This window comes from Peromyscus eremicus, chromosome 15 (assembly GCF_949786415.1).
Source record: "Peromyscus eremicus chromosome 15, PerEre_H2_v1, whole genome shotgun sequence".
Lineage (NCBI taxonomy): Eukaryota > Metazoa > Chordata > Mammalia > Rodentia > Cricetidae > Peromyscus > Peromyscus eremicus.
The window spans coordinates 40,773,383-40,795,870 of NC_081431.1; the positions used below are offsets into that span (position 1 = coordinate 40,773,383).

Here is a 22,488-nt window from a genome sequence, read left to right on the forward strand (position 1 = left end):
TACCAGGACCTCTGTCTGGTCCTACCTGTCCTCCCTCCCCGCTTCCCTTCAGTCCTTGTTTAATTTTAGGGACCACTTCCTTCTTCGTTGCCATTAGGGAGGTCTCTGTAGCCTGGGTGATACTGTCATAGACTTGAGTCTGACCCAGGGCTTAAATGGTTGGCTTATCTCTTGTCTCCAGCACGTGGACCCACAATAGAGACCGTTTTCTAGACTCTGCATCCAGACGCACTTATGGTAGGAGTGATGATTGATAGTGAGGTCTGGGAGTGTGGCTCTGTGGGAGAGTGCCAGCAGCCTCAGGTCCGACCCTCAGGACTCAACAACCAAAGCCCCGCCACTAACATCAAAAGACTAAACAGTTTGGGCACAGATTTGGGGTGTTTACTCTCCCCAAGAACAAAGAGAGCAGGCCATGACCAAGAAGATGATGTCAGGCTTTAGGAAGGCTGGAATTGCCCAGAGGTTGGCAGAGCCTCTTACCTGTTGAGCAACACATTTAGAAGGAAGGAGTGCTGGGGGTGGGCAGTGGGACCAGATGAGCCTTTAGTAACCAGGAGTCACACAGTTGGAAGACACAGGAGGAATTGTGTAACTTGGATCCCACAAAGTCCTTATTCTTCCGAAACCTACATAGTAGTTGGTGAGGAAAAACTCCCCCAGGGAAACTGTTTCAAAACCAGGACAAAGACAGATGTGTCAGCTGTTTCGGAAAAATAAGGCAGATTTTCTGTAAGTGCTCCCGGTACTCCAACCAAGAAGTCCATTTGAGCTCTCAGGAAAAGCTGCCTCAGTGGTGGAAGGGGTTATAGTCTGTATCTACTGACAGACAAAATAGGGACAGGGATGGGAGATGAGAGGGGGAAAGCCCCAAAACTCAAGGATGGTGTGTAATAAAGTCCACACGGAAGGGGGCAAAGCCAGCTTCGAAAAACTCAACATGCTAAAACACGGTGTTGGGAAAGTACCAAACATGGACACTGAATAAAGGTTGGATTATGCAAATTTATGCTCTTAATAAATTTATTTTGTTAATGACCGCAAAATTTAAAATGAAGTCAATCGTAAAGATCAGGGGGTCAAAGAGATCAGGGAACAGGGTCACAAAGAAAGATGGGATTTACTGCTTTATTTCTGGAATAGGAGTTCCCCCAGCTGATCTAGAATTCAATATGTAACCAAGTATGACTTTGAACTCTTGATCCTCCTGCCTCCATCAGGAGGACTGGGATTGCAAGTATGCCCCCACCATGCCTGGTTTTTGTGGTACTGAGAATTGAACCAAGGGCAACGCGCATGCAGGGCAGGCATTCTGTCAACAGAGCTCTGATACCAGCCCAAAAGAATATAATCTCAACCTGTGTCATACTCACCTTTAATCCTAGGACTCAGGAAGCAGAGACAGGCAGATCTCTTGAGTTTGAGGCCGGCCTGGTCTACATATATATTGAGTTCCAAGCCAGCCAGGGCAATGTCTTGAGATCCTGTCTGAAAAATAAAGTAATAAAAAGATTCGATCTACTTTTCAGAATGAGACAACTGATTCTAGTTTTGAGTTGTGAGCAATCTTTATTCCCTCCGGTGAAGGCAATCAGTGGTGCCCAGAGAAACAGCTCTGACCATAGAATTCTGGGCTTTGGCAGAGACTCCACCCTTGAAAGCCATTCTGTTGCATGTTCTTCCCCTGGCTTGGCTTCTTCCCTCCCTCTTAGAAAGTCCCACCAGCATCATTTGTTGAGACTTTTCATCAACTGGGATGAACTTGGAACAAACTGCTGTCCCATAGGGCCATTACCTTCACCAAGAAACAAAGGGTGTATTGCAAGTGCCCAAGAGAGCCCACAGGAGGAAGATGAGTGACCTATATGCACAGATATTCTAGGCCCTGTCACTGTAAGAATTCCTTGAAGGGAGAAGAGCCTGGACATCCTTGTCCTGCTGCTCTGCATCCTGCAGCAGCTGGTAAAATGTTCCTGAAGAGCTCTCATGATACAGCGCTTTCTTGGAAGCCCCCAGCCTCAAGCTGGGGCTGTAATAATGGTGCCACAATGAAGAGAAACCATAGACTCCCACCAGGCATAAGGCATTGATCATGACATGCCAGCAGAAGAAGGTGGTGACAAACATGATGTCACTGATGTCATCGTCCTCCCACGGGTAGCCAGAGACCGGTCTAAAGAGAATGAAACCTGCCTGCATCAGCCACGTGCCCATCATCAGGAACAGGAAGGTCTCTATCATCCAGAGGTGCAACATCTCAGGAGCCCACAGCTCTGCCGTCAGCACCAGCATCAGCAGGAACACCACCAAGATGAGGAGAGAGTGGACCTGCAGCTCCACCCCAGATGAATCCTTAACGTGGGACACCAGCAGCAGCAGGAGCACATAGATGGCCAGGACCGTGGAACCTCTTTCTAGGACCACCCACCTCTGCCGCAGCACGTTCTTGCTCACGATTTCTGTACAACCGTCAAGGGTGAGGAGGACGAACATGGTGAGATGCTGCCACTGTTTGGGGAACATAAACCTTGGTGGCATCTCTTTGCTCATTAATTTCAACCCTCCTTCGACAGAGGTGATCTCATAAACTATGAGGAGGGCGCCAGTCACTGCCTTCAACCAGCCTGTATGGGCTATTTGCCACAGCCTGGCCCATCTTCCCTTATTCTTAGACAGGGATGAAGGATACAGAAGAGAGTCACTGAATATCATAGCTCTGGAGACTACTATTGCCTGATACAGTCCATATAAGGCCAGAAACAAGCCTGGATATACATGACCAATAAAGTCTCCCATTGAACTACTAATCTAACAAAATGTAAAACTCAGGTACAGGCGCCTCGGGTTTTAGGCTTTGGGAAGAATTGCCTTCCACTTAGTTTTATCATCTCACTTCACCCACTGCTCTCCCACAGAGAGGAAGCATTTCTTGAGACAAGCCTACACATTGGGTGGAAATATGGCTTCATTATACCGTTCCACTCTGGCGCACTGAGAACTGAGTGGGCTTTCAGGGGTTCCTCCCCGTGGCTTCTGAGGGGCTTTAGCTCATGCTTGTGCCTGGCTCAAGTTGATTCCTCTCAAGCAGCCTGGTGCCCAAGTGAAAGGCAGGGAACGGGTGGTGGGGTGGGGTGCACTGGTTCTCAGAGAAAGCCTGTGCTTGCCCAAACTCCCAAGCATGCTGTAGTAATTCTCAGACCTAATCCTCAGACCTCACTTCAGTCTATCTGTACAGGCTGATGCTCTTGTTCTGAGCACAGACGTTTAAACATATGTTTAATGTTCACATGTGCTCAATGTTCACCTGTATTTTTGAGGCTTCACATTAGATTCCCAACACCAAAAGAAGAAACAAAATAAAACAAACAAACAAAAAAACAGTAATCAACCATCCTTAAGATCAGTTTAAACCTTTCATTTTTTTAAAAAGAAATTCTCTTTGGATGGTTTTCATGGTTCATAGAATTAATGGAAAACATCAATTCCCTGTTATCAGCAAACAGAACACACAGGATATTGGGGAACATCGCTTAACAGACATAGACACATACTATGATCATGAATTTGATATTATGAATTTCAGATGTGCATGTTTTTAAACTGAGATATGAGATATGAGACCATATAACAGCCTCCACCTGGCTTTTCTAGTCTTCTGTAGTAGACCTATCTTAAAGACCTCTGAGAAATTTCCTCTCTTTCACGACTATCACCAACCCATCACCATCTGTATGGCCTGGAGACAAACCTGCAGAGATGCATTCTGGGTTTTTTTTTTAGGGACCGTGATGGTGTACATGTGCCAGCAAAACTAAGTTTGAATGATGTTTCCCAGAATTCCCTTCCTCACATGGCTCCAAGCAAAGGTTGGCTACAGGTACAGTTTTCACAAGGGTCCTTTTCACAGGAAATAGTCCACCTGCTTCATTTCTCTCTGATACCAATTATCTGCCAGTTGAGCATGGGCAGAGGGGATTGTGGGGGTCAAGGTACAGGGAATAGTATGTGTGCAGTACACAAATGGTTCTGGATTTACTGCACACGGAATAGGAGTTTTCTAGGGAAAATGGTTGTCCTGAGAGATCAGGAACTTTATCAAAGCTGACATTCATCTTCTGCCTAATCACTCACGCTGTCAGCAAAGGCAGAGCAAAGGCTACCATATCTATGTGCTCACAGTATCCGGTTGGGGAGGAAGGACAAATATACCCATATCATAGCACCGCTCCTGAGCTCTCACTCCTAGCCAAATATGATGTTCCTGAGAAGCCTGTCACAGTATGACCTCATCTACAGAGCACCAGGCTAGGGAGGTAGTTCATTTGCTAAGGTACTTGCCACACAAGCATAAGAACTTGAGTTTAATTTCCAGAAGCCATGAAAATCCAGTTATGGTGACATGTGCATGTAATCCCAATACTGTGGAAGCAGAGGCAGCAGATCTCTGGGATTCTCTGGCCAGTCAGCTTACCTGCTTGGTGAGTTTCAGGCCAATAAGAGAGCATGCCTCAAATGTAAGGCTGTGTAAGATTTGTTTTTAAACTGTACAGTGTCTTTTTTTTTTTGTATAGTTAACACACTACCGAATGTGTCTTTAGATAGCCTTGTCCTGGTGGTATTCTCAATAGCCACTAACCTTGCCTGGTACAGTCTGGAGGTTGTAAATTGGCATGGAAATTGAAAGCAGGTTCTTGTTGGTGCACAGCACAAATTAGTTATATATGAAGAGAGTAGGTTTTTTGTTTTGTTTTGTTTTTATTTTTTTGTTTTTGTTTTATTTTTTTCATCTTCAGTTGTCTCTGATGCAGCTTTTTACAAAGATAATTGTTGTTCTGTTAACTGAATACCACTCTGCAATTGCAAAAAAAAAAAAATTGCAGCTGTTTTGTTGACATTCTGAATGCTTCTAAGTAAATACAATTTTTTTATTAAAAAAAAAAAAGAGAGACAGAGAGAGCATGCCTCAAAAATCAAGATGGATGGTGACCAAGGAGCCACACCCAATATGGCCTTCATTTGCACAAGTTCACATGTGCACACATACCCCCCTGAACACACACAAACACACACATACCACAAAACATCACAGCAACAAAGTGCACGGTAGACATCTTGGTTGAACGTTGTGATCTCAAGATGACTAGGAGTTGTGAGTCTACCCATGTGATGAAAAAAAATCCTGAAACAAGCCATTACAGGACAGGACCTCTGTAATCTGTTCTTTCTCAAGGTGGCTTAATGCTAGAAAACTGGAACATCTCCCTCTGCCCTTAAAGATGGCAGTAACCCAGATTGCTTCTGGTTGCTGAGGAATTTGGTAGGCTGGGGAATGAGTGTGAAGACAAACTGGGAAAATAAAGCTTCATTCTGCCTTCTAAATGGACCTGCTTTGCTTATTTGAGTTTAAAACTGTGTAGTGTACAATCATTGTAGGAAAATCTGGGAAACTATATTGGCAAAAAGCACATTGAAAATTGCCCATAGGGCAACCCAGTTTTATTTTCCAGCTTCCCTCCTGGTTCCAGGGAATTGTTTCTTCTCAAACTTTTCTTTCTTTCTTTTAAAAGACAAACTAAAGATCATCTGTAATCTGACACCCTGATGTGACTCTTGTAACCAATGAGGTGGCGATTCAGACTTAAAGGCACAAGCAAGTGGGAAATACATTTGTCTATTCATCTGGAAGTCAGAATTTGGATTCTACTATTAGCTTTCTCTTGAATGTCTGACAGGGTTCTACTATGCAGTTCTGGCTAGCCTGGAACTCAATATGTAGACCAGGGTAGCCGTGAACTCACAGAGATCCCCTGGCTCTGCCTTCCAAGGGCTGAGATGGAAGAGGAGGAGGAAGTAGATTGGACTTCATTTCCTGTAGAGTAAAAGTGAGAAGGTATAGGTGCTGCTGGGTAGAGGGGAGTGGTGAGTTCTCCCTTTGAGTGAATGAGCCAAACACCAAGCATAGTAGAGCTGAATGCTCAACGGGAACAATCTCAAGGGAACAATCTCAGTGATACATCTGAAGTTGACCTGGGGAGGCCACTCTGAGGCTCTCTTCAGTTCTTGGATTCACCCTGGAAGAAGGATAGGACTCCTTGTTCCTCATATCATTGGCCTATGGGGATAGGGTTCCATGTGGCCCCAGCTTGCCTCCAACTCCAAATATAATGAAGAATGGCCTTGGACTTCTGATCCTTCTGGCCTTCTCCTGTGTACTGGGATTGCAGGCATGTACCACCTGTCCAGGGTTATGTGCTGGCTGGAGAGTAAACCCTGACCTTCATCAATGTCAGGGAAGCACTTTTCCAGCTGAGCCACATGCCCAGCCCTGACTGTTTCTTCACATCCTCTAGGGCTGTGGTAAGGTGGGGTGTCACAGCTCACCCCATCCTGCACTCATTTCTCCAGATGTGCCTGCAGTTGTGAGCAGAGCACCAGTGGTCAGAGGAGAAAAAAGAGCAGCCCTGACCTCACAGGAGTGAGAGGCTGAAACTGGCATTTGTGCAGGGCAAGTCCTTCTCTGAGGTTCCCATCTGGGGTGATCAGATCTCCACTTTGGCCAAACATCGGAGGATACATCCTGTTATTAACACATGAGCATCCTGATCTCAGGGCTTCAAAGACAGGACTTGTCCATCCCACACCAGACCTGCCCACGGGAGTGTGGAAGGAAGCTGAGTGTGGTGAACGATTAGCAAAACTTCCAGACAGCTGTACAGTCTGGGGACATGGAGTGACTGCAAAGGTGTTCAGCTGGGAAAACTAGACTTAACCACAGAAACCTGTGAAGGTCTGTCATAGTCTTGCCGCTCCACACTTGGACTCAGCAGAGTCTCTAAGTGGCTGGTGCCATTTGTACTCACTACATCATGAGATTCCAGAGTGAGCAAGAAGGCACTCAGGAATGACTGACCCCTGGAATCCCATTTGTGTGTGTGTGAAGGCATGTAAAGAACTGGGTGATATAGTTCTTATCCCCAGAGAGCTTACAATTTACCTGAAAGCACAATGCATTTATACGTATATATACATACATACTCTAACATGTCTAGACCATCTCTACAGCGTAGATTAAAATACTTTCTAACCACCACATTAGATAAATATAAAAGATAGAATTAGTGGGATATTATTATAGTTTTACTTTACTTTAAAATTTTTTAAATGTTTTATATATTTTGACCATGATTTCCCAGCTCCCCCAATTCCTCCCAGATCCTCCCCACCTCCCTACCCACCCACCCAACTTCATGTTCATTCTCTCTCTCTCTCCCTAAAAACAAACAAAAAATGAAAATTAAACAAAAGATAGAAATTACCAAAACAAAGCAAGGTCCACAAAACACACACACACACACACACACACACACACACACACACACACACACACGCACATATGGGGTTCTGTTTGTGTTGGCCAACTAGTCCTAGGCATGGGGCCTGCCCTGGAGTGTTGTTGATACACCCAGTGACACTCCATTGAAGAAAACTGACTTTTCCTTTATCAGCAATTATCAATTGCAAATAGTTTCTTGGATGGTGGTAGGACCTCCACATCTACTCTCCCTTCTTGGTGCTGGGACCCCTTCTGGCTTAAACCTGTGGAGGTCCTGTGCATGCTGCCTCAGTCTCTATGAGTTTATATGTGCATCAGTCCTGCTGTGTCTGGAAGATGCTGTTTCCTTGAAATTCTCCATCACCTCTGACTCTTAATCTTCTAGTCTCCTCTTCTGTACAAATCCCTGAGCCTTGAGATGAGGGCTTCATAAAGACACACAAAGTCTCTCATTCTCTGCTCATTGTCCAGTTCGGGGTGTCTGTGTTAATTCCCATCTACTGAAAGAAGACTCTCCTGTGATGAGGATTGGTCCATGCACAGATCTATGGGTATAGCAATATGCCATGGGTTGTATTTATCATATATTTCATTATGAAACATTATTTCAACAAGTAACTTATATATAAATTAATAACTGATTAATATTGATCTTATAAACTCCAGTACTTCTATTTTATACTCATCACACATCCCAAGACAGGTTAGGTCACAGTATTCCAGTTACATGTGTGACTGAGTAACTGTACTCACATGCTAGTGACCAATATGACGTCTGGCTGAAGTAGGGATCTGATCACTTCAGACAGCAGTCTCAGAGGGTGACATGCCCTGAACACCAGCCAGTTCCAGCCTCTCATTGCTGTGAGCTCAGGGCTGCTCTTTTCCCCGCTCTGATATGGTAGAGAGTCAGTCAGCTTCCTGGGAGAAAGAGCCAGGTGGAAAGGAGTGGAAGGTGGCTTTGCAGGACCAGCAGGAGCTAAGCTGTATGGCTCATTTCTGTTTAAGAAATGAGGCTTATGGAGAGGAACCATAAGTCCTGATTTGTTTGGAGCAATTTGTTTTATTCGTGTTTTCTCAGTTCCCCAACCAAAGAGTGATTTTTTTTTTTTTACTCTAAGTGTCCAGTTTTCAATAGTAAATCATGTGGTCACTTTAGTTATAAGTTACAATTCAATTATGTCACTAATTAGATAGAGGCAGAGCTTACAACAGGATATGGTGAGTCAAGTCACCACAATCATCAACACAAACAAACCAACAAACCCTCTCTTCTGACTGTCCTACAGTGTTCAACGTTTATGACATAAATAAATCTTCTTTCCTTTAAATGGTTTCTCCTCAGGTATTTGTCACAGAGGTAAAAATAGGACTAATATTTAAAATTGGTACCAGAAGTGGGGTCTTTTCTGTGACTGTCAGACCATGTGGACAGGAGCTTTGGAACTGTTTAAAAGAAGGATTTAGAAAATTTTAAGGATAAGGGCTAGATAAACTTAGAATGCATTTAGCTCAGCTTAATGGGTAATTCTAGTGGGAGCTCCAAGGACAAGGACAGATAGGAATATGATGGAGTACTCTGGGATTACATATGGGAATGAGAAAAGTAATTGAAAGAGCTGGGCATGTACCTCCATGGTAGAGTGTTTGCAAACCTAACCTGTACAAAGTCCTGGGTTGACCTTCCCCCTCACCACAACATGAGGACCACCGAAGATTCCTGTTCCTATGATACATCTACTTTCATCTTTTTCTTTCTTAGCTTACCTTTCTCATTGTTAATATTTGAATGCATCCATATATTCTGAAAATCCTTTTTGCCTGTTGTGTATGATGAAAATATTTCTTCATCGGGCCCTGTTATATTTCTTTGTGGGACAGGGTCTCATGATGTAGAATAGATGGCCCTCAGACTCACCATGTAATCCAGGCTATTCCAAACTTGCAAGCATTCTGCTCTGTGTCCCAAGTGTTATAATTGCAAATATGTGCTACCCCACCCATCTCTGACCATAGGAGATTTAAATAAAGGTGTTTTTCTTTGATCCTTTTGTGATTATTATATTTATTGTCCATTACATATATTTATCAAAACTCATACAATTCATTTTTGAAATACATTTATTCATTGGCTGTTACATACATGATGTAATGTATTTTTGATCATGGTCACACATCCCAATCCCCTCCCCTCATGTCCCTCCAGCTGCCTCTGGATCCCTTTTTCTCTCCTACACTTTCATCTCTTCCTACATTCAGTGTATTTTTTTGGTAACTCATTTTCATTTTCCACGTGAACAGGGAAGCAAATGGGCCTAGTACTTACATGATTTATGCTTTATGTTGTTGAGGGTAGTTCCACAGAGCAGCCAGCCACTACATTTAGAAGGGGCAGAAAAGAGGGCTCTTGAACTCAACTTTGTTAAGCATAAACTATATAGAAAATGTGTTTTTAAACTAATTGTTAGTTGGTATAAAAAACAATGGTTCCTGTATAAGTTTTCATATAGAAACATCACTGTACTTGGCTCACATTTATCTCTTAGGCCCCCTCATTCCTCCTCCTCCTTCTCTCTTGTCCCTTCTTCCACCCAAATGGCTCCCCTAGGAGGCACTATCACAGGAATTAGGTAAAGATACACTACAATACGTTGTTTACTTGTAAGGGGTCCACATTTCAGGTGTTGAGACAAAATCTTCCCAAAAGAAAGACTATGAGACACAAGACAAGGAAGAATGTGTGTCGCATGGGAAAAGGCACAGTGGGTTAGAAGAGCTGCTACCGAGATCCAGATCCAGGGAGCGTGAGAATTCTGTGGAAGGGACCGTTTTGGTAATAGCAGTATAGGGGAAGTTGGTGGTAGGTGAAGAATAACCGTGGTAAAAATGTGACTAGCAACAGGTTTGGGCGTTTGGGAAAGACTCACATGTGAGAATAAGTCAATTATATTCTATTAATGTTTTGATGGAGCTGGTCGTGAATCATCACTAAACATTTCGCTATGCCTGGATTAGGGGTCAAAAATAGGGAATATGGTAGAGGTTCATGAAAATTTTGTTCACATAAACTTTAAAAAGTGAGATTGGAAAGTATTAATTCTTACTTTGTATTGGAAACAATGCTAATCCACCCACATTAAATTATACATACGTGGCATTCTAATAGTGGAGTAGGGAATTGTACTATATGTTATGCTGTTTCCACACAGCACCATCAGGTTAGTTGACCAACAGGGACACCCACCGCTGCCATTTCCATTTGTGGGAAGTCTTTATTCCTTGGCTAAAACTTGGTGGTGGAATCCCTGTTGAACTCTGACGTTTTTTTCAGGTTTCCTGCCGTATCTTCCCACGTGGGTAGTTCCTGTAGCCCACTCTTTGTGGTCCTCTTAGTCCACACTCTCCTCTCACTTCTCCTGACCAGCATCATCTAGGCCATGTCACTTTTCCAGGTCATCCTTTCACCTCCTCAGCGGTTACTGAGTCAGTGACGGGCACAATAGCTGGGACTACCTACCATCCTCCAGGGCCATGACCTTCACTGAGAAACCAAGGATGCATTACAAGTGCCCAAGAGAGCCCACAGGAGGAAGATGGGGTGGTGTATATATTCTAGGCCCTGTCACAGGGAGAGCCCTTTGAAGGGAGAAGAACCTGGTCATCCTGGTCCTGCTGCTCTGCATCCTGCAGCAGCTGGTAAAATGTTCCTGAAGAGCTCTCATGATACAGCGCTTTCTTGGAAGCCCCCAGCCTCAAGCTGGGGCTGTAATAATGATGCCACAAGGAAGAGAAACCATAGACTCCCACCAGGCATAAGGCATTGATCATGACATGCCAGCAGAAGAAGGTGGTGACAAACATGATGTCACTGATGTCATCGTCCTCCCACGGGTAGCCAGAGACTGGTCTAAAGAGAATGAAACCTGCCTGCATCAGCCACGTGCCCATCATCAGGAACAGGAAGGTCTCTATCATCCAGAGGTGCAACATCTCAGGAGCCCACAGCTCTGCCGTCAACACCAGCATCAGCAGGAACACCACCAAGATGAGGAGAGAGTGGACCTGCAGCTCCATCCCAGATGAATCCTTAACATGGGACACCAGCAGCAGCAGGAGCACACAGAAGGCCAGTGCCGAGGAACCTCTTTCTAGGACCACCCACCTCTGCCGCAGCACGTTCTTGCTCACAATTTCTGTACAACCGTCAAGGGTGAGGAGGATGAACATGGTGAGGTGCTGCCACTCCCTGGGGAACATAAACCTTGGTGGTATCCCTTTGCTCATTAATTTCAACCCTCCTTCTACACAGTTGAGCACATAAATTATCAAGAGGGTGCCAGTCACTGCCTTCAACCAGCCTGTATGGGCTATTTGCCACAGCCTGGCCCATCTTCCCTTATTCTTAGACAGGGATGAAGGATACAGAAGAGAGTCACTGAATATCATAGCTCTGGAGACTACTATTGCCTGATACAGTCCATATAAGGCCAGAAACAAGCCTGGATATACATGACCAATAAAGTCTCCCATTGAGCTACTAATCTAACAAAATGTAAAACTCAGGTACAGGCGCCTCGGGTTCTAGGCTTTGGGAAGAATTGCCTTCCACTTAGTTTTATCATCTCACTTCACCCACTGCTCTCCCACAGAGAGGAAGCATTTCTTGAGACAACAAGCCTACACGTTGGGTGGAAATATGGCTTCATTATACCGTTCCGCTCTGGCACACTGAGAACTGAGTGGGCTTTCAGGGGTTCCTCCCCGTGGCTTCTGAGGGGCTTTAGCTCATGCTTGTCCCTGGCTCAAGTTGATTCCTCTCAAGCAGCCTGGTGCCCAAGTGAAAGGCAGGGAACGGGTGGTGGGGTGGGGTGCACTGGTTCTCAGAGAAAGCCTGTGCTTGCCCAAACTCCCAAGCGTGCTGTAGTAATTCTCAGACCTAATCCTCAGACCTCACTTCAGTCTATCTGTACAGGCTGATGCTCTTCTTCTGAGCACAGACATTTAACCGTTGAGATATGAGACCTTATAACAGCATCCACCTGGCTTTTCTAGTCTTCTGTAGTAGACCTATCTTAAAGACCTCTGAGAAATTTCCTCTCCTCCCCTCCTTCACGACTGTCACCAACCCATCACCATCTTTGTGGCCTGGAGACAAACCTGCAGAGGTGCATTCTTGGTTTTTTTTTAGGGACCGTGATGGTGTACATGTGCCAACAAAACTAAGTTTGAATGATGTTTCCCAGAATTCCCTTCCTCACATGACTCCAAGCAAAGGTTGGCTACAGGTACAGTTTTCACAAGGGTCCTTTACAGAGAGACAGGAAATAGTCCACCTGCTTCATTTCTCACTAAAACCAATTATCTGCCAGTTGAGCATGGGCAGAGGGGATTGTGAGAGTCAAGGTACAGGGAATAGTATGTGTGCAGTACACAAATGGTTCTGGATTTACTGCACACGGAATAGGAGTTTTCTAGGGAAACTGGGTGTCCTGAGAGATCAGGAACTTTATCAAAGATCATGAGCCAAGCTGACATTCAAATTCTGCCTAATCACTCACGCTGTCAGCAAAGGCAGAGCCGAGGCTACCATATCTATGTGCTCACAGTATCCAGTTGGGGAGGAAGGACAATTATACCCACATCATAGCACCACTCCTAAGCTCTCACTCCTAGCCAAATATGATGTTCCTGATTATCTAGTCACAGTATGACCTCATCTACAGAGCACCAGGCTAGGGAGGTAGTGAGGTAGTTCACTTGCTAAGGTACTTGCCACACAAGCATAAGAACTTGAGTTCAATTGCCAGAAGCCATGAAAATCCAGTTATGGTGACATGTGCATGTAATCCCAATACTGTGGAAGAAGAGACAGCAGATCTCTGGGGTTCTCTGGCCAGTCAGCCTATCCTGCTTGGTGAGTTTCAGGCCAATAAAAGAGCATGCCTCAAATGTAAGGCTGTGTAAGATTTGTTTTTAAACTGTACAGTGTCTTTTTTTTTTTGTATAGTTAACACACTACCGGATGTGTCTTTAGATAGCCTTGTCCTGGTGGTATTCTCAATAGCCACTAACCTTGCCTAGTACAGTCTGGAGGTTGTAAATTGGCATGGAAATTGAAAGCAGGTTCTTGTTGGTGCACAGCACAAATTAGTTATATATGGGGACAGTAGGTTTTTTTGTTTTGTTTTGTTTTTATTTTTTTGTTTTTGTTTTATTTTTTTCATCTTCAGTTGTCTCTGATGCAGCTTTTTACGAAGATAATTGTTGTTCTGTTAACTGAATACCACTCTGCAATTGCAAAAAAAAAATTGCAGCTGTTTTGTTGACATTCTGAATGCTTCTAAGTAAATACAATTTTTTTATTAAAAAGAGAGAGAGAGAGAGAGCATGCCTCAAAAAACAAGATGGATGGTGACCAAGGAGCCACACCCAATATGTGGCCTTCATTTGCACAAGTTCACATGTGCACACATACCCCCATGAACACACACAAACACACACATACCACAAAACATCACAGTAACAAAGTGCACGGTAGACATCTTGGTTGAACGTTGTGATCTCAAGATGACTAGGAGTTGTGAGTCTACCCATGTGATGAAAAAAAATCCTGAAACAAGCCATTACAGGACAGGACCTCTGTAATCTGTTCTTTCTCAAGGTGGCTTAATGCCAGAAAACTGGAACATCTACCTCTGCCCTTAAAGATGGCAGTAACTCAGATTGCTTCTGGCTGCTGAGGAATTTGGTAGGCTGGGGAATGAGTGTGAAGACAAACTGAGAAAATAAAGCTTCATTCTGCCTTCTAAATGGACCTGCTTTGCTTATTTGAGTTTAAAACTGTGTAGTGTACAATCATTGTAGGAAAATCAGGGAAACTATATTGGCAAAAAGCACATTGAAAATTGCCCATAGGACAACCCAGTTTTATTTTCCAGCTCCCCTCCTGGTTCCAGGGAATTGTTTCTTCTCAAACTTTTCTTTCTTTCTTTTAAAAGACAAACTAAAGATCATCTGTAATCTTACAGCCTGGTGTGACTCTTGTAACCAAGGAGGTGGCAATTCAGACTTAAAGGCACAAGCAAGTAGGAAATACATTTGTCTATTCATCTGGAAGTCAGAATTTGGATTCTACTATTAGCTTTCTCTTGAATGTCTGACAGGGTTGTACTATGCAGTTCTGGCTAGCCTGGAACTCAATATGTAGACCAGGGTAGCCGTGAACTCACAGAGATCCCCTGCCTCTGCCTTCCAAGTGCTGAGATGGAAGAGGAGGAGGAGGTAGATTGGACTTCACTTCCTGTAGAGTGGAAGTGAGAAGGTATAGATGCTGCTGGGTAGAGGGGAGTGGTGAGTTCTCCCTTTGGGTGAATGAGCCAAACACCAAGCATGGTACAGCTGAATGCTCAGCAGGAGGCCGCTCAAAGGGAACAATCTTCAGTGACACATTTGAAGTTGACCAGGGGAGGCCACTCTAGGGCTCTCTTCAGTTCTTGGATTCACCCTGGAAGAAGGATAGGACTCCTTGTTCTGCATATCATCAGCCTGTGGGGATAGGGTTCCATGTGGCCCCAGCTTGCCTCCAACTCCAAATATAATGAAGAATGGCCTTGGACTTCTGATCCTTCTGGCCTTCTCCTGTGTATTGGGATTGCAGGCATGCACCACCTGGCCAGGGTTATGTGCTGGCAGGAGAGTAAACCCCGGGCTTCATCAATGTCAGGGAAGCACTTTTCCAGCTGAGCCACATGCCCAGCCCTGACTATTTCTTCACATCTGCTAGGGCTGTGGTAAGGTGGGATGTCAGAGCTCACCCCATCCTGCACTCATTTCTCCAGCTGTGCCTGCAGCTGTGAGCAGAGCACCAGTGGTCAGAGGAGGAAAAAGAGCAGCCCTGACCTCACAGGAGTGAGAGGCTGAAACTGGCATTTGTGCAGGGCAAGTCCTTCTCTGAGGTTCCCATCTGGGGTGATCAGATCTCCACTTTGGCCAAACATCGGAGGATACATCCTGTTATTAACACATGAGCATCCTGATCTCAGGGCTTCAAAGACAGGACTTGTCCATCCCACACCAGACCTGCCCACGGGAGTGTGGAAGGAAGCTGAGTGTGGTGAAAGATTAGCAAAACTTCCAGACAGCTGTACAGTCTGGGGACATGGAGTGACTGAAAAGGTGTTCAGCTGGGAAAACTAGGCCTAACCACAGAAACCTGTGAAGGTCTGTCATAGTCTTGCTGCTCCACACTTGGACTCAGCAGAGTCTCTAAGTGGCTGGTGCCATTTGTACTCACTACATCATGAGATCCCAGAGTGAGCAAGAAGGCACTCAGAAATGACTGACTCCCGGAATCCCATTGTGTGTGTGAAGGCATGTAAAGAACTGGGTGATATAGTTCTTATCCCCAGAGAGCTTACAATTTAGCTGAAAGCACAATGCATTTATACGTATATATACATACATACTCTAACATGTCTAGACCATCTCTACAGCGTAGAATTAAAATACTTTCTAACCACCACATTAGATAAATATAAAAGATAGAATTAGTGGGATATTATTATAGTTTTACTTTACTTTAAAAAAAATTTTAAATGTTTTATATATTTTGACCATGATTTCCCAGCTCCCCCAATTCCTCCCAGATCCTCCCCACCTCCCTATCCACCCACCCAATTTCATGTTCATTCTCTCTCTCTCCCTTAAAACAAACAAAAAATGAAAATTAAACAAAAGATAGAAATTACCAAAACAAAGCAAGGCCCACAAAACACACACACACACACACACACACACACACACACGCACACGCACACGCACACGCACACGCACACGCACACGCACACGCACACACGCACATATGAGGTTCTGTTTGTGTTGGCCAACTAGTCCTAGGCATGGTGCCTGCTCTGGAGTGTTGTTGATACACCCGATGACCGTCCATTGGAGAAAACTGACTTTTCCTTTATCAGCAATTATCAATTGCAAATAGTTTCTTGGATGGTGGTGGGACCTCCACATCTACTCTCCCTTCTCAGTGCTGGGACCCCATCTGGCTTAAACCTGTGGAGGTCCTGTGCATGCTGCCTCAGTCTCTATGAGTTTACATGTGCATCAGTCCTGTTGTGTCTGGAAGATGCTGTTTCCTTGAAATTCTCCATCACCTCTGACTCTTAATCTTCTAGTCTCCTCTTCTGTACAAATCCCTGAGCCTTGAGATGAGGGCTTCATAAAGACATCCAAAGTCTCTCATTCTCTGCCCTTTGTCCAGTTCGGGGTGTCTGTGTTAATTCCCATCTACTGAAAGAAGACTCTCCTGTGATGAGGATTGGTCCATGCACAGATCTATGGGTATAGCAATATGCCATGGGTTGTATTTATCATATATTTCATTATGAAACATTATTTCAACAAGTATCTTAAATATAAATTAATAACTGATTAATACTGATCTCATAACTTCAGTACTTCTATTTTATACTCATCACACATCCCAAGACAGGTTAGGTCACAGTATTCCAGTTACATGTGTGACTGAGTAACTGTACTCACATGCTAGTGACCAATATGACATCTGGCTGAAGTGGGGATCTGATCACTTCAGACAGCAGTCTCAGAGGGTGACATGCCCTGAACACCAGCCAGTTCCAGCCTCTCATTGCTGTGAGCTCAGGGCTGCTCTTCTCCCCAATCTGATGTGGTAGAGAGTCAGTCAGCCTCCTGGGAGAAAGAGCCAGGTGGAAAGGAGTGGAAGGTGGCTTTGCAGGACCAGCAGGAGCTAAGCTGTACGGCTCATTTCTGTTTAAGAAATGAGGCTTATGGAGAGGAACCATATAAGTCCTGATTTGTTTGGAGCAATTTGATTTATTCGTGTCTTCTCAGTTCCCCAACCAAAGAGTGATTTTTTTTTTTACTCTAAGTGTCCAGTTTTCAATAGTAAATCATGGGGTCACTTTAGTTATAAATTACAATTCAATTATGTCACTAATTAGATAGAGGCAGAGCTTACAACTGGATATGGTGAGTCAGGTCACCACAATCATCAACACAAACAAACCAACAAACCCTCTCTTCTGACTGTCCTACAGTGTTCAACGTTTATGACATAAATAAATCTTCTTTCCTTTAAACTGTTTCTCCTTAGGTATTTGTCACAGAGGTAAAAATAGGACTAATATTTAAAATTGGTACCAGAAGTGGGGTCTTTTCTGTGACTGTCAGACCATGTGGACAGGAGCTTTGGAACTATTTAAAAGAAGGATTTAGAAAATTTTAAGGATAAGGGCTAGATAAACTTAGAATGCATTTAGCTCAGCTTAATGGGTAATTCTAGTGGGAGCTCCAAGGACAAGGACAGATAGGAATATGATGGAATACTCTGGGATTACATATGGGAATGAGAAAAGTAATTGAAAGAACTGGGCATATACCTCCGTGGTAGAGTGTTTGCAAACCTAACCTGCACAAAGTCCTGGGTTGACCTTCCCCCTCACCACAACATGAGGACCACCGAAGATTAGTGTTCCTATGATACATCTGCTTACATCTTTTTCTTTCTTAGCTTACCTTTCTCATTGTTAATATTTGAATGCATCCATATATTCTGAAAATCTTTTTTGCCTGTTGTGTATGATGAAAATATTTCTTCATAGTGCCCTGTTATATTTCTTTGTGGGACAGGATCTCATGATATAGCATAGATGGCCCTCAGACTCACCTTGTAATCCAGGCTATTCTCAAACTTGCAAGCATTCTGCTCTGTGTCCCAAGTGTTATAATTGCAAATATGTGCTACCCCACCCATCTCTGACCATAGGAGATTTAAATAAAGGTGTTTTTCTTTGATCCTTTTGTGATTATTATATTTATTGTCCATTACATATACTTATCAAAACTCATACAATTCATTTTTGAAATACATTTATTCGTTGGCTGTTACATACATGATGTAATTATTTGATCATAGTCACACATCCCGATCCCCTCCCCTCACGTCCCTCCAGCTGACTCTGGATCCCTTCTTCTCTCCTACACTTTCATCTCTTCCTACATTCAGTGTATTTTTTTGGTAACTCATTTTCATTTTCCACGTGAACAGGGAAGCAAATGGGCCTAGTATTTACATGATTTATGCTTTATGTTGTTGAGGGGAATTAACAGAGTAGCCAACCACTACATTTAGAAGGGGCAGAAAAGGGGGCTGTGGTACTAAACTTTGTTAAGCATAAACTATATAGCAAATGTGTTTTTAAACTAATTGTTAGTTGGTATAGAAAACAATGGTTCCTATATAAGTTTTCATATAGAAACATCACTGTACTTGGCTCACATTTATCTCTTAGGCCCCCTCATTCCTCCTCCTCCTTCTCTCTTGTCCCTTCTTCCACCCAAATGGCTCCCCTAGGAGGCACTATCACAGGAATTAGGTAAAGATACACTACAATACGTTGTTTACTTGTAAGGTGTCCACATTTCAGGTGTTGAGACAAAACCTTCCCAAAAGAAAGACTATGAGACACAAGACAAGGAAGAATGTGTCTGTCCCATGCATAAAGGCACAGTGGGTTTACAAGAGTTGCTACCGAGATCCAGATCCAGGGAGCGTGAGAATTTTGTGGAAGGGGCCATCTTGGTAATGGTAGTATAGGGGAAGTTGGTGGTAGGTGGAGAATAACCGAGGTAAAAATGTGACTAGCAACAGGTTTGGTTGTTTGGGAAAGACTCACATGTGAGAATAAGTAAATTATATTCTAGTAAATTCTGATTGAGCTGGTCATAAATCATGACTAAACATTTTGCTTTGCCTTGACTAGGGGTCAAAAATAAGAAATATGGTAGGGGTTCATGAAAATTTTGTTCACATAAACTTTAAAAAGTGAGATTGGAGAGGATTAATTCTTACTTTATTTGTATTGGAAACAATGCTAATCAACCCACATTAAATATACATATGTGGCATTCTAATAGAGGAGTAGTGAATTGTACTATATGTTATGCTGTTTCCACACAGCACCATCAGGTTAGTTGACCAACAGGGACACCCACCGCTGCCATTTCCATTTGTGGGAAGTCTTTATTCCTTGGCTAAAACTTGGTGGTGGGATCCCTGCTGACCTCTGACGTCTTTTCAGGTTTCCTGCCGTATCTTCCCACGTGGGTAGTTCCTGTAGCCCACTCTTCGTGGTCCTCTTAGTCCACGCTCTCCTCTCACTTCTCCTGACCAGCATCATCTAGGCCATGTCACTTTTCCAGGTCATCCTTTCACCTCCTCAACGGTTACTGAGTCAGTGATGGGCATAATAGCTGGGACTACCTACCATCCTCCAGGGCCATGACCTTCACTGAGAAACCAAGGATGCATTACTAGTGCCCAAGAGAGCCCACAGGAGGAAGATGGGGTGGTGTATATATTCTAGGCCCTGTCACAGGGAGAGCCCTTTGAAGGGAGAAGAACCTGGTCATCCTGGTCCTGCTGCTCTGCATCCTGCAGCAGCTGGTAAAATGGTCCTGAAGAGCTCTCATGATACAGCGCTTTCTTGGAAGCCCCCAGCCCCCAGCTGGGGCTGTAATAATGATGCCACAAGGAAGAGAAACCATAGACTCCCACCAGGCATAAGGCATTGATCATGACATGCCAGCAGAAGAAGGTGGTTACAAACATGATGTCACTGATGTCATCGTCCTCCCACGGGTAGCCAGAGACCGGTCTAAAGAGAATGAAACCTGCCTGCATCAGCCACGTGCCCATCATCAGGAACAGGAAGGTCTCTATCATCCAGAGGTGCAACATCTCAGGAGCCCACAGCTCTGCCGTCAACACCAGCATCAGCAGGAACACCACCAAGATGAGGAGAGAGTGGACCTGAAGCTCCATCCCAGATGAATCCTTAACGTGGGACACCAGCAGCAGCAGGAGCTCACAGAAGGCCAGTGCCGAGGAACCTCTTTCTAGGACCACCCACCTCTGCCGCAGCACGTTCTTGCTCACGATTTCTGTACAACCATCAAGGGTGAGGAGGACGAACATGGTGAGGTGCTGCCACTCCCTGGGGAACATAAACCTTGGTGGTATCCCTTTGCTCATTAATTTCAACCCTCCTTCTACACAGTTGAGCACATAAATTATCAAGAGGGCGCCAGTCACTGCCTTCAACCAGCCTGTATGGGCTATTTGCCACAGCCTGGCCCATCTTCCCTTATTCTTAGACAGGGATGAAGGATACAGAAGAGAGTCACTGAATATCATAGCTCTGGAGACTACTATTGCCTGATACAGTCCATATAAGGCCAGAAACAAGCCTGGATATACATGACCAATAAAGTCTCCCATTGAGCTACTAATCTAACAAAATGTAAAACTCAGGTACAGGCGCCTCGGGTTCTAGGCTTTGGGAAGAATTGCCTTCCACTTAGTTTTATCATCTCACTTCACCCACTGCTCTCCCACAGAGAGGAAGCATTTCTTGAGACAAGCCTACACATTGGGTGGAAATATGGCTTCATTATACCGTTCCACTCTGGCGCACTGAGAACTGAGTGGGCTTTCAGGGGTTCCTCCCCGTGGCTTCTGAGGGGCTTTAGCTCATGCTTGTGCCTGGCTCAAGTTGATTCCTCTCAAGCAGCCTGGTGCCCAAGTGAAAGGCAGGGAACGGGTGGTGGGGTGGGGTGCACTGGTTCTCAGAGAAAACTCCCAAGCGTGCTGTAGTAATTCTCAGACCTAATCCTCAGACCTCACTTCAGTCTATCTGTACAGGCTGATGCTCTCCTTCTGAGCACAGACGTTTAACCGTTGAGATATGAGACCTTATAACAGCATCCACCTGGCTTTTCTAGTCTTCTGTAGTAGACCTATCTTAAAGACCTCTGAGAAATTTCCTCTCCTCCCCTCCTTCACGACTGTCACCAACCCATCACAATCTTTATGGCCTGAAGACAAACCTGCAGAGGTGCATTATTGGTTTTTTGTTTTTTTTTTTAGGGACCGTGATGGTGTACATGTGCCAACAAAACTAAGTTTGAATGATGTTTCCCAGAATTCCCTTCCTCACATGGCTCCAAGCAAAGGTTGGCTACAGGTACAGTTTTCACAAGGGTCTTTTATAGTGGGACAGGAAATAAGCCACCTGCTTCATTTCTCTCTGATACAAATTATCTGCCAGTTGAGCATGGGCAGAGGGGATTGTGAGGGTCAAGGTACAGGGAACAGTATGTGTGCAGTATACAAATGGTTCTGGATTTACTGCACACAGGAGTTTTCTAGGGAAAATGGGTGTCCTGAGAGATCAGGAACTTTATCAAAGATCATGAGCCAAGCTGACATTCAAATTCTGCCTAATCACTCACACTGTCAGCAAAGGCAGAGCAAAAGCTACCATATCTATGTGCTCACAGTATCCGGTTGGGGAGGAAGGACAATTATACCCACATCACAGCACCACACCTGAGCTCTTACTCCTAGCCAAATATGATGTTCCTGATTATCTAGTCACAGTATGACCTCATCTACAGAGCACCAGGCTAGGGAGTTAGTTCACTTGCTAAGGTACATGCCACACAAGCATAAGAACTTGAGTTTAATTGCCAGCAGCCATGAAAAATCCAGTTATGGTGACATGTGCATGTAATCCCAATACTGTGGAAGCAGAGGCAGCAGATCTCTGAGGTTCTCTGGCCAGTCAGCCTATTCTGCTTGGTGAGTTTCAGGCCAATAAGAGACATGCCTCAAATGTAAGGCTGTGTAGGATTTGTTTTTAACCCGTACAGTGTCTTTTTTTGTACAGTTAACACACTACCGAATGTGTCTTTAGATAGCCTTGTCATGGTGGTATTCTCAATAGCCACTAACCTTGCCTGGTACAGTCTGGAGGTTGTAAATTGACATGGAAATTTAAAGCAGGTTCTTGTTGGTGCACAGCACAAATTAGTTATTTATGGGAACGGTAGGTTTTGTTTTGTTTTTATTTTTTGTGTTTTTTTTCATCTTCAGTTGTCTCTGATGCAGCTTTTTACAAAGATAATTGTTGTTCTGTTAACTGAATACCACTCGGTAATTGCAAAAAAAAAAAATTGCAGCTGTTTTGTTGATGTTCTGAATGCTTCTAAGTAAATACAATTTTTTATTTAAAAAAAAAAGAGAGAGAGAGAGCATGCCTCAA

At 44.1% G+C, this 22,488-nt stretch overlaps 3 protein-coding genes across 3 annotated transcripts; all 3 read right to left on the reverse strand.

Moving 5' to 3' along the window:
• Nucleotides 1–1,878: 1,878 nt before the first annotated feature.
• On the reverse strand, nt 1,879–2,796 carry Teddm1 (transmembrane epididymal protein 1). The gene has a single exon (XM_059281222.1). It carries the CDS (start codon nt 2,794–2,796, stop codon nt 1,879–1,881), a length of 918 nt encoding a protein of 305 aa, XP_059137205.1.
• An 8,149-nt stretch (nt 2,797–10,945) lies between these two features.
• On the reverse strand, nt 10,946–11,863 carry LOC131924865 (transmembrane epididymal protein 1A-like). The gene has a single exon (XM_059280092.1). The coding sequence runs from the start codon at nt 11,861–11,863 to the stop codon at nt 10,946–10,948; it is 918 nt and encodes a 305-aa protein (XP_059136075.1).
• Nucleotides 11,864–19,745: 7,882 nt separating this feature from the next.
• On the reverse strand, nt 19,746–20,663 carry LOC131924864 (transmembrane epididymal protein 1A-like). The gene has a single exon (XM_059280091.1). The coding sequence runs from the start codon at nt 20,661–20,663 to the stop codon at nt 19,746–19,748; it is 918 nt and encodes a 305-aa protein (XP_059136074.1).
• Between the last annotated feature and the right edge of the window lie 1,825 nt (nt 20,664–22,488).

Coding starts and splice junctions, on each gene's coding strand:
- LOC131924865 (XM_059280092.1), bottom strand. CDS start 11,863: ATGGGAGACTTTATTGGTCATGTATATCCAGGCTTGTTTCTGGCCTTA.
- Teddm1 (XM_059281222.1), bottom strand. CDS start 2,796: ATGGGAGACTTTATTGGTCATGTATATCCAGGCTTGTTTCTGGCCTTA.
- LOC131924864 (XM_059280091.1), bottom strand. CDS start 20,663: ATGGGAGACTTTATTGGTCATGTATATCCAGGCTTGTTTCTGGCCTTA.